The sequence below is a fragment of the Peromyscus californicus genome, unplaced genomic scaffold (assembly GCF_007827085.1).
Source record: "Peromyscus californicus insignis strain IS unplaced genomic scaffold, ASM782708v3 Scaffold_5__1_contigs__length_169319896, whole genome shotgun sequence".
Classification (NCBI taxonomy): Eukaryota; Metazoa; Chordata; class Mammalia; order Rodentia; family Cricetidae; genus Peromyscus; species Peromyscus californicus.
Genome location: NW_026294573.1, coordinates 38,559,795 through 38,572,205, shown reverse-complemented (window position 1 = coordinate 38,572,205; position 12,411 = coordinate 38,559,795). Strand labels below are relative to the sequence as shown.

Here is a 12,411-nt window from a genome sequence, read left to right as displayed (position 1 = left end):
AACTCAGGCTATATTGTATTAAGTCACCTGTGTTTAATCTTTATCAGACTGGAAAACTGCTCCTGATTCTGGCCTCAGACTCTGCAGATGTTCGCAGGCAAAATAGGTGCCAGTGCCCCATAAGAAGCAATGGCCTGGCACATCAGATCCCAACTGGAAGTGGCTTCGAAATCTATATGCTTGTTGATTCTCTTTGGTTTTTGTTTAGGGACAGGGTCTCATTGGGTAGCCCTGACTGTCCAGGAACTCACTAAGTTTACCAGGCTCGCCTCCATCTGAAAGACCCATCTGCCTCTGCCTCAGCAGCACGTGCACCACCACTCCAGCCAGCCTAATTTATTTGTTTGTTTGTTTTTTTCAGTGCCATGTTGAAGAACGGTGCGTTTGTAAACACACCCTATGAATGAGTCTAGACCCTCTCGTGCAAACGCGGCTCCACCAAGTGGGGTTGGCTGAGAAGGCCAAGGGGTTGATGAATCTACACAAAGCCAGCCCACCAGCGTTGGGCACCGGTATCCAGTTCTGGGTTTCCAAGTCCTTGGCTTCTCTTCCCAGGTCCACGACTAACTCGCTCGGTGACCTCAGGCCAGTCCTTTTAGCTCCGATCTCAGAACCCTCTGGATCTGGCAGTCTGAATCCGAGGCTAATTTAAGCTATCGTTTCTCCAGTGGCTTTCTTTAACCTTAAGAAGTGGAATCAATTCCCAAAGACTGAAGCACGTGAGAGTAACCTGCAGATGCTACGTAAACCCAAAGAGCTCCGAAGAGTCTGACAGGCGGGAAGCCGAGCTTGGATGAGGGTAAAGAGGTGGGCTTCCGATTCCAATAGGCGCCCAGCACATCTACATCTGAATAGGAAGCCCTAGAGTCCGCTCGCATCGACACCTGCAGGAGGAGGGGGCCTCAAAGTAAGGGTCTTCGGTTACCGTCGGCTAATTAATTTGAACAATAAAGTCCACTCCAGTGTCCTCAACACTCTGAACACATCGTACCCACCCCACCCCCAAACACACACACACACACACACACACACACACACACACACACACACACACACACACACTGGCAGTGTCTACACAGATAAGTGGAAATACACTTCTCAAGTCGGCAATTCGTTTTAGGAATCGAAAGGATGACTCTAAATATTTTGTTGCCCCACTGAAGAATTCGCTCTCTCCAGTCCCAAGATTCATGGAACCTCAATTCCAAAGACATTTTTGCCTGCATAGACAAAAATGACTTAGGGTGGGCCAACCCTGAGGCAATTTCCAGTTTCCGGAGAAACTGAGCACAGACCTCCAAGACGCTGGCTTCGGATGCTGAAGCGTGCAGGACCCCAGCAGCCGAGACTGAGCGCATCCTTCCCAGTGGCGCCCACGCCAAATCTGATGCGGGTGTCTCGAAACCCTGGCGTCTGAGAAAAAAAAAATTGGCAGGGATAGAGGGGTAGTGAAGACTCCAACCTACAGAGTTCCTTCAGGACCATGAAATTTAGACCGACGAGGAGGGTAGTGATCATGCAGGCAGGTTCACAACCGAAGGAGAAAAACCGAGCAGCGGTTGCGAGCCATTTCTACTTGAGTCCGCGTGGAGCGAAAAGACCACGCTCGGCAGGGACCCAGGACACAGAGCGCGGAGCCCAACGCGGGTGGGAAACAACCCTAAGGATGTTGCATCGACACCAGCAGCAGAGCGCAGGGTGGAAGCCTTCCTTCCCGCGCCGACCCGAGCCTTCTCAAGTCTAGCGGGGCTGTGGTGGTGTCGCAGCGCCGGGCGGGCTGGAAAGAGGCGGTGCCCGCTCCGCCCCACGGCGCGGCGCGCCCTCCAGCCCGCGGAAACATTCGTTCTCAAAACCAGAGCCCGGAACCTCTGTCTTCCCTACAGAGCTCTCCGTTGGTGTTGGTGCGCATCCATACCAACCTTAAAAAAGTCAGAAGTGCTCGCTCCAAAACTCCAATCATCTGTTTGTTCTCAAACACTCTGATCTTTAAAAGCTTAAGGGACTGAATTCTCCCACCCACCCTTGCCCACCTTTAAGCCCCTATCTCTCCAGAAACCTCATAGCGCCAATCCCAGGACAAGTATGGGCTGGGTTTCATCGTCCTGGTTGGCACTCCCGGATGCCTCCCCCAGGCCCCAGCCTAAACAACCTTTGAACTATGCATGGAAATAATTCAGGCACAAACCCACTCTCCTCGCCTCTCTTCCGTGGAAAGCGCAGGGTTGGGAGGAAACTCCGAATCCTGTCCGTGAAGACCTAGGGCGCACTGCCTCCTCCCACTGCTTCCTAAGCCGCAAGCTTAGGAGGCACGCTCCGCACTCCAAATCTTTTCTCTCTTTCTCTTGCAGGGACCGTGGTTTAAACTGCGGCGGCGCCTTTATTCGCCTGACCCTGGGCGCAGGGAAACCAGCCTAGTCGGTCATTGTCCTTTCTGGACTGTCCCCACCCCCGCCCCAATCAGTGTCACAAAACGCCCCTTTCAACAGATTCCAAACCCTCTTCACCTCGGCTCACCGAGCCTTCAACTTCATTGAGTGAGCGCTACGGCGGCACTGGAGGAGGCGAAGTTTAAATAAACCCGAGCGCAGAGGGAGGAGGCGGGGGTCGCGGAGGGTTGGTAGTTGAAGGGGAGGGTGGAGGTAGAAGTGTTTTTGAAAAGGGGAAAAAAGTCATCGGGGAGGGAAAGGCGCTTTGTAACCACGAAGACGCGCCTGCTGTGGCGAGAACAAATTGGATAGGGAGGGGAAATGTCCCCCTCCAACTCCCGCTCCTGGGTGGTCTGGGGGAGCCCCTAGAGAAAGAAAGAAAGAAAGAAAGATGGGGAGGAATACGCGGTGAAAAGAATTAACCGCTTTAATTGGGTTGCAACAGAGAGTGGCCAGCAGGCTCGCCGACGGGCCTCGATCACTCAAACCAAATACTGGTCGATAAAATAAAATGTCTGCCCTTAGTCGCCGCTGAAAAACGCGTGTCAAAGTTGGAGAACCAAGACTGTTCTTCACAGCTGTAGAAAGTAAATCTGCAAGAGGGAGAAATTCCGCCCGGAAAGACCCCCCTCCCCCTTCTTATGGCCTCGGGCCTCCCGGCGCCGGATGAAAAGGAATGAAATTGAACGAAATTGAACGAAATGAAGTGAAATTGACCAGTGAAATTCGCCAATTTTCTTCCCCTTTAAACTGCCCGCTCTCAACAGCACTCTCTGAACCTCAGGCTGATTTTTTACCTTTTTTTTTTTTTTTTTTTTTTCTCACCTTGGAGAGATCAAGGTGTGCCCTGGATATTTTCTTATTATTGTCACCAATTGTTGCTGCCTATGGGGCGACAGACCTCAGCTGCCTCTCTCTACCCAAGTAGGGAGGGAAGCCTAGGGAGCCATTCAAATGGGAAGACCTGTTTCACCTCCCAGGACGCTGGGCCCCTAATTGAGCCCACAGCAGCCCTAGGCACCCGCAGATCGGGAAAGACTCAGTGGCTGAGCACATCCAGACTACAAGGCAAGCCAGGAGGATTCTATCACACAAATCCCTCAACTACACCCTTCTTGCATTCCAGTTCCCGGCTCCAACAGCCAAGCTCTTAACACAACCCAACGGAGCCAAAATTTCAAATACCTCCTCTTCTCCCTAGCTTTTAGCATCTGGAACCTTCTCCAGGACTGCCAGCTAAGCATGGGTGGTTTCTCTGGACCAGACTTGGCCTTGTTGATTCATTGGGAAACTAGAGTCTGAGTAGAAGGTATCTTTGGGGCTCCAAGAGCCCTAGAAAACTCTTAATCATTTCATCCTTATCTGCAACCCCATACTATTGGTGCACATAGACACTAAGCAAGAAACACACACACACACACACACACACACACACACACACACACACACACACACCAAGAGAGATAACAATTCATCCAGAAGAATCTTCCTCTTCCCCTATAAGTAATAGTGAGTTACAGCCATAGCTCACCTACCTATCTACCATCCAACACGAATTCTGTCTGACCTCTTCGAGACAGAGAAAAATCCAACTGATAAAGTCTTTGACTCAAAACTTTAAAGTAATATATGAAATCTAATATTCCAAACTAATATCTATATTTAATATTCACGGCAAAGGAAATCAAGAAGTTGAAAGGTGCTTTTTTGAGCAAAAAGACTCTCCAGCATGCACATCTAAACATGTTCATGGATTTGTGTCAGGTCTCACACACCCCCTCCTCAAGTAAAAAGAAACGAAACCGAGATCATCAAATTTGGAGCAATGGAAGTGAGGGAAGCCACCAGTCAGAGACCATTACCCAGTACTGGCAAATATTTCCCACTCCAGATCACTGAACCTAATCTTACTTCTAGACTATTTGATAAAATGGTGGTGGAAAGGTAGCCCAGTGCATTTACTACCCCCCCCCACCCCCCGCAAATCCCTTAGTCTCTCAGAGATGGGGAGAGGGACCCTTGGCCTCTGGGCAGAGGAACGATGTTCAGCCTAGTCTCTCCACCTTTAGTGAGGGGGAACCGAGATGCCTCAGTGTCCTTCCCCAGCTCCAGTGCTCTCTCCACTCCCACCCAATGCAGGACTTCTTTCTTACACCTTCTTTTTCAGCCATCGCCAGCTGTGGGATGCTAAGGAGTTTTGGGTAACTCCTTTTGTCCACACCCTCAAGTTCTTCCCATCTGGGCCTCTGACACGACTGTCTTCTTCTCTGTCATTTGCCTTCCAGCCCTTGTCCCGACCTGGGTGAGTTTTCTGTAGAGGCTGAATGAACTTCCTCTTCCTGCCCTTGCATACATCTCTCCTATGATCTCAGAGGGATGTACTGAAAAAAGGAGTAACCATCTTTGCCCCACTGAAAGTATCGCCCTCACCCCTGCTGTCTGCAAATCTGGCTCTTGGGAATCCCACGCACCAGGCAGAGGGCTGCAGGTCCAGTGTACTATGGATGGTCTTAACCAGAGGAGAAGATTTGTGCTCAGGCTGTAGCTTCTGGCTATGAACATGGCTCCAGGAACCAAGGCCTTTGCCCTCGCAGAGTGAACCCCCACTCGATCTTTAGTTGATCAGTTGATCCTCTAGCTCACTCAAGCTGGGTGAGGTTTCTAATTCAATTTGGAGAGTCCCTAAATAAAGCCTTCCACTGTCAAACGTGTGTGGGAGTGGGGGTTCTAAAGGCCCTCTAGGGGGCAAAAAGAAATGCTCTCCTATTAAAGACAGACAGTGACTGATAGTCCTAGCACATATTCGTGGACACACACGGAACTAAAAGCACAGACATCCCTGGAATACACAGGACGACCAAGACAAACACAAAAACAAACCACCAAGAGCTCCATAAAAGGCCCCTGCACACACAGAAACACAGAGGCATACAAAATATGCTCCAAGAGACACAGAGTTGTACTCAGTGACCATAGCGCTCCAGTACTGAGCACTCCCGTCTGTCCAGGCCACACTCACATCTGAACTAGAAGAAGGTTGAGACTCCTCTGGTGAGGTAGGAACAGAATCCCTCTGCCCTGCCCCAGGCTTTTGCCCTTCCTTGTACCAGAGCGAAAATGAAAGTGCTGGAGTGGTCAGAGGCTTCCAGAGACCTGGCCCCAGCAGAAGCAGAAGGCCACAGCAGTGTGCAGAGCTCCCCTCCTCCGCCATCTGACTAGCTCCCTCTCCCTCTGCTGGGGAGACTGAGGTCTTGTGTGAGAGCCCTGACAAGGACAAGGGGGGGGACAGGCAAGCAGGCTGAGCCGGCAACTGCTAAGTTCACATACATTTATTCAGTTGACACCAATGAAAAGGGAGAGGGAGACAGTTTTCTTTTCTTCCGCACAGACCATCAGACAATTTCACAGAGTCTCCACTAAGTGGAGAAGTCTAAATCAATGCTCACCAGTGGACAGAGAACGCAGGGACAGCCCACTGTACAGATATTTACACATAACTATAAGATCCCCTGCCACAGCTCTGTGCCCTTGCCCACCCAATTCCCACCTCTCCAGAACCTCTTCTCCACCCAAATTCATTGCCTTTAACTACAATAAATATCACAGGGCCTGGGGCAGAGCAGAAGGCCAAGAGGGCTGCTAGTCCTGCATGGCTGGGCCTATGGACCACGGGAAAGGCCAGAGGGAACTCCTTAAAAAGCAACCAAACACCAGAGGGGGGAAAAAAAAACATTTTCTTCGGGGGAATGGACTCTGCGGCTTCTTCAAGGATTATGGAGACCCCCGTTTCACTTTTCCTCTTAGCTTCCCGACTGTGTAGACACTGCCTTAGGCTTGGAGAAAACCCGCTTCCTTGAAGAACAGCACAAGGAACAAAATTTGTTTTCAATTTTTCTCTTAAGCACAAAGCAGACAACAGATGTCTTTAAATTATAATATTGGATAAGCGGGGTCTCAAAGTTGAGGAAAGGAATGGGGTGGGGGGCAGGGGACTTTTCAAGCCTTAGGTGTTTCTGGCGGGATCCATCGACCGACAAGCATATCTCCGCCAAAGCATTCTTCTCCGACTGTGAGAGACGCAGAGGCAAGAAAATGCGAAGGTTCTGTTTGCTGCTCAAACAGAAAAGGGACCTCCGCTTTAAACCTATTGCGTAGACCCGGGCCTCGCCCAGAGCCGCTGAGCCCGCTTCGTCCCAACTGTCCGGGTGACATTCTGAGCGGGGAGCTTGAAGTGCCTGATCACGCAGGCCGGCCTAGGTCTGGAGACTCTTCATAAATAGACTCCCTGAATTCCGCTGGGACCGGCCGAGCTCCCCAGAGAGGTTAAGGAGTAAGGGCCTAATTGGCCCCGAGCCCGCTGCGGTCAAAAGTGGCAGCCACTGAGCCCGGCGACTTTGCCGGCAAACGAGGACCCTGAAGACAGGAGCGCGTCCCCCGGGTGCGAGAGGCGGATATGGCCTGCCACTGGAGCCAGGGCCGGGGCAGTCAGCATGGCCAAGACTTGGGCTTGACCCCCAGGACCCGCGGCTGCCGCGAATGGCGATCCCGGGGAACCTTCGCCGCTGCCCGGGGGTGCGGCACCGCCACCACCGTGGCCCATGATGTGGTCTATAGAGAAGGAAGGCCTCTGGCCTGCCCCTGCTCCCCCGCCACCCGCACCACCGCCAGCGTCCGTCTTGAGGCCCTGGCGCAGGAGTGCAGTGGACAGGCTGGCTGCTGTACCAGCTGCGGGAGGACTCAGGGACGCGGGGTAGAAAGCCTTGGCGCAGCCCAGCTCTGCGCCTAGGAAGGCGGGCAGCCCTGCGGGGCCTGGGCCAGATCCCGGGGCAGGAGCAGGGGCCGGCGCCGAGGCCGTGCCGGCGAACACCGAGGCCGTCGGAGGTCCGGGTGGAGGCGCAGCGGCGCGGCCCGGGGGAACTGACAGCTGGCAAGGCGCGGTGGCGGCAAAGGCGAAGGCGTGCGGGTGTGGATGCGGGTGTGGGGCCGGGCCCGGTGGGGGTGCGCCGTAGGCCGGGAGTGCCAGCCCGTAGCCATAGCCGTAGGCGCCGTAAGCGGCGAAACCCGGGAGGAAGGCGCCAGGGTCCCCGGCCGCGGCAGCCCCGCCACGCAGTAGCAGCTCCGGGTGAGGATGCGGGTGTGGATGCGGCGGCGGCAGCGGCTGCCGCTTGAAGCGCTTGCGGCGCCTCAGGAAGCTGCCGTTGTCGAACATGTCGGCCGACTCCGGGTCGAGCGTCCAGTAGTTGCCCTTGCCCGGATTGCCCGGCTCGCGGGGGATCTTAACGAAGCAGTCGTTGAGGGAGAGGTTGTGGCGGATGCTGTTCTGCCAAGCAGGGAACTTCTCCCGGTAGTAGGGGAAGCGGCCGCTGATGAACTCGCAGATCTCGCTCAGCGTCAGGCGCTTCTTGGGGCTCTGCAGGATGGCCATGGTGATGAGCGCGATGTACGAATACGGTGGTTTCACCAACGGGCTCCGCGTTGCCGCGCCCCCCGACGGCGGCCCGGGTCCCGGCCCTGGCCCCGCTGCGCCGCGGGCTGCCTGCACGCCGGGCCCCGGGCTTCCCGCTGCGGCCGCCGCCCCCCGGGGCGCTAGAGCGCGGGGCTCGCAGTCCGAACAACCTCCTGACTCCTCCTCGTCCTCCGCTACGTCCGCCTCGGCTTCCTCCGGGGGAGGCTCGTGGCCGTGCGGGAGCACGTCCCGGGGGGCGCGGAGCCCGGAGCGGGCTGTGAGCTCCCCCCCACCGCTGCCGCCGCCCACCACGTCTATGTCTGCGTCCGGCTCAGACAGCGCGGCCGGGGAGCTCTCGGAGGACATGATCTCGCAGCAGCAGCTGCCCAGGGTCATGGTGCCGCCGCCGCCGCCGCCGCCGCCGCTCTCCGGCTCCGCTCGGGCCGCGGCTCCGGCTCCGCCGCGCTGCCTCTCGGAGGAGTGTGTTTTGCGCGCGGGCGGGGAGGGGGCGGGGGACCGAGGCGGACAGGGAGGGGTGTCCCCCAGCTCCTCAGCGCCCCCTGGTGTTGAGACTCCACGACTCTCACCCTGCAGGGCGCACCCAACCTGTGCTGCCCCGGGACCAGTAAGCAGGGCACAGGGGGAGAACGGTGAAGCCACCCGTTACCCGGTCGAATCTGGGCCCCTGGGCCCCTAGAGACAGAAGTGGGGCTTCAGGAGATTAGTCCCTCCCGCCTGGTGGCCGCCTAAGGCGGAAGAACCGTGGGCCCGGGGCGGAGCTCCCTGGGCAGGGTGGGGCGGGGAGGAAGGGGGCGGGCAGAGGTCCTCGGCACCCTGGCCCGGCGGGAACAAACTGCCGCGGTGGCGGGAGCTAGACTCCCGTGGCTGGAGGCGGGTCATCCTTCTCTTCGCAGCTCCCGCAAACCCCTGGTCCCCTGGAGCCACAGCCTTCAGTGCTCTCAGCCGCTGGGAGTTAAAGGCATAAGCTGGCGCAGCTGGTGGCGGTGGCTACGGACCTCCTCCCTTCATCTCCCCAAGGCGGCGCCCAGGCCACCCGGGCAGAAGCGCCGACGGATCGCGAGTGAGCCGAGACGCCCAGACAGACGCTGCGGATAAGGACCTTCTAGAGTCCCAGGGGTTTCCAGCAGGCTGGAGGAGAGAGTGATCTGGAGGAGCAAACTTGGCGCCGGCAGATCCGACTCGGAGAGGTGAGAAATTTCTGCTGTGGTCCTCTTTCCCCTCCAAGGCCTCGGCTCTGCCACTGTCCCCGGGAAGACCCAAGGAGAGCACTGCCTGCTCCCGCTCCCCTTAGTGACTGGTCTCCGCAGACGCCGATAGTCCTTAGCTCGGGTTTGCCTGGCTCGATTTTTCCGTCTTAGCATCTCAATCTTTGTAATCATCTCTCTTGACCTCTGTGAATCTGTCTTCATTTCCTGCAGAAACTGCGTTTGCCTGGATGTTTGTCCCTGAGTCTGACAATCCCGCTCTTACTTTCTGGATTTAGAGAGGTCTTACAACAGAACTCCCACAGAGACCTCCCCCCAGTGAAATTTAACCTCAGCCCTGGGCCAGCGTTGCCTTTTTATCTTGGGACCTTTTGCACAGAAAGTTGGTCCAGTGTGCGCTTTCTACCAGCCGGATTCCTGCCCATCTCGTTAAGCCTCTTCCCTATTCTTCCTCTGGGACCCAGAAACAATCGCTCCAGTTTATAGTAAGCCCATTTCAACCTCTGGGGGCTGGAAGGGATTGGATGAGGTGAGGATAAGAACTGCGCAGAGGGCTGACTGTTGCCCCAACAGCGCCGCGCAGTGGCCAAGGCTCTGTCATAGGAGGCTTCAGTCCCTGCTGCGCCCCATAGTCCAAAGCCTCTATGACCCTAGTTAGGTAATTTCCCTTCAGAGTCCAACCTTCCTGGTTTGTACCACAGTTAAGAGCAGGGCCAGAGGAGTTAAACTGCTAGGACCCCAAATTTGGCTTCACCGGTTACCCCTTGTATCACCTGGCTAATTTTCTTAACCTCTTTGCCTGTTTCTTCCTCTAAAGTAAAATTTGGAACACCTGCCTCAAGCCTGATGTAGTGGTAACCCCTTCCGTAGGTAACCCCAGTACTCAGAATGCTGAGGCAGGAGGTTTGCTTCAAGTTCCAGGCCAGTCTGGGCTACAGAATGAGACCCTGTCCCAGAATTAAGTAAATAAATAAAATAAGATGAATTTGCCTTGTGACCAGTATGCAAAAGCAGCCATTATAGGCCAGCGATTATGTAGATTCTAGGTTGCTCTATTCTCTGGGAGAGAAGGGAGTCAGGGAAAATGTGGTCTCCCACCTGGTTCTCAAGCCCTGGCCCAACTGGGGACAACTTCTCCAGACATTGTGCTGAACTGTCACACTGTCACACACACACACACACACACACACACACACACACACACACACACACACACTCGAGTGGGTAAGCTCTGAGGCTATGGGGAGGAAATTTGCAGCCTAGGTGGACTGAATGTAAGAAAATACACATAAAGGTGGGTGAACCCTTTACCTAACAGTACCCTGCATCGATGAAGGCAGGGATAGCTTCTTACCTTTTGAGAACAAATTCTCCAAGCCCCCTCGGGGACCTCTGACCAAGAGGACCCACTCAGTGTGCTGAATTTGCATAAACAAAGTATTCCTGGGAAACAGACAAGGTCCAGCCCTCAAAACAGGGACAGTAAGTTGAACAGAGACTAGGGGCCCTGGAATTGGAATGTTCTGGCAACCACACACATACTTCAAATTAGCTCCCTCCCTCCCTCCCTCCCTCCCTCCCTCCCTCCCTCCCTCCCCTCCCCTCCCTCAGGATCCCACTCAGATACTCTATACCACTAACCACATCCTTACTCCTACCCAGCAAGGACTCATCTCTACCCTGGGATACCCAGCTAGTATTCCAATAAAGAAAGAGAAAAACCGAGTTGGCTAGTTGGTTTCACCTTTACTTCAAAAATGGCAAACCCATAAATAACCTCCTACATTGCCAGTGCTCTCCTGATATCTCAGACTCGAGCTACGTGTTCAGCCTCAGGGTGGGACTGGCTAACATGCTTGTAACCCAGATCTCCTTTAAAAGGCTTCATGCAAGACTCTACCAGTCATTGCTGCCGGCCGCTGCACCCTTGCCCTGAGACTGAAGCTCAAGCTGGGGAAAGCAGTCAAGACCCCCCAGCTTCTGTCCTGCTGGGCAGCAGTGGAGCACCACCTTAAGAAATCATCCAAACTCCACGAACACCTTAACAAGTGTGGAAAGAAAGGGCCAGGGTAGGATGTGGCTTGGCAGGTTTTTGAGGTGCTCTACATGATAGCCCACCCACCCCAGAACTCTTCTATTAATCCAAGTAGCTGCTTTCCAGACCTTGCCTCTTGCCTAGGGAGATGTTTCTGGTGGCCTTTTATCCCTTTTAAGGCTCTGGGCCAGTTTATTTTCAACATTGCCCAGAGCAGAGGCACTGGAGGCTGGGAGAAGGGCTACCCTGGGATTCAGTGGCCCCTGCCTTTCCCACCTTCAGGCTCAGCCTGTCACACAGTGGTGGCTTCACCTTTTGGGAATTTGCTGTTCTCCGGGCAAATATCTGCGCATGGCCCACAAAGCTGAGACACTCATGCCTAGGACAACCTCAAAGGAGCAGGAAGCATGACAGGGAGTGGGTCTTGATGACAACATCTCTCTAGCTAATCCCTAGAAGTTTCTATCTGCCTCACTGCCCAGCTTGAGCAGCCTGGAACAACTGAGAAGTAGCTCCTAAGTAGATGGTGTTATCTATGCAGGGTCTTTCCTCCCAGGATGCTTTTATAACCAGTCAGGAGTTGGTTTGTTGTGAAGTACGTGTTGCTCCCACTGGCTTCGAAGCCATCTATGTCTGCACCCTCTCTGAAGGTCCTACAGAGAAGCCATTCTCTGTGGATCCGGGACAGGAGAGCTCTCCCGAGATTGTATGGATATAATTAAGTCAGTGACGAAACAGCTAAAGAATATAGCTTGCAGCCTTTGGGTTTGGAGCTCTAAGCGTGCCTTGGCCTGCCCCGGCCACTACTAGGCTGTGGAAAGAGGCTGGAGCTGAACAGGGTTGTACCATGTCCACGCACTTCCACAAACTTACCAACCGGCTAACCTTGGGGAAAGCTGCAGAGCCGATGCTAGCCCCCTCCCCCTCTCCAAGAGGCCACAACCCCGTTTTGAGATCCAGATCGAGAGAATTGTTCACCTATAGCTCCGGGCTCTAAACCTGCTTTGGAATCTAAATTTCCCTTGGCTGGATTTGGAGGCAGAGACTCCGGATCCTGTGACTGCAGAGATGGACTTGAAGGGGTCAGGGACCCTAGACACAGAGGTGACAGATGGCTGGGCTCCAGTGTGTGCACCAAGATTTCAGCAGCCACGCAACCCAACCCTAGGCGCCTCCACTCTAGCCCACAGCTCAGGGTAACAAAGTCACCATATTCCTCTGGTTCCATTACTCCTGGCCAACGTCTCCTCTGAGCCATCCATTCTCAGGCAAAGTAGT

At 54.7% G+C, this 12,411-nt stretch overlaps 1 protein-coding gene across 1 annotated transcript; it reads right to left on the bottom strand.

The window, feature by feature from the left end:
• Positions 1-5,740: 5,740 nt before the first annotated feature.
• Positions 5,741-9,079, bottom strand: Foxd2 (forkhead box D2). Its single transcript, XM_052718238.1, has one exon. It carries the CDS (start codon positions 8,266-8,268, stop codon positions 6,790-6,792), a length of 1,479 nt encoding a protein of 492 aa, XP_052574198.1. The 5' UTR covers positions 8,269-9,079; the 3' UTR covers positions 5,741-6,789.
• Positions 9,080-12,411: the final 3,332 nt, after the last annotated feature.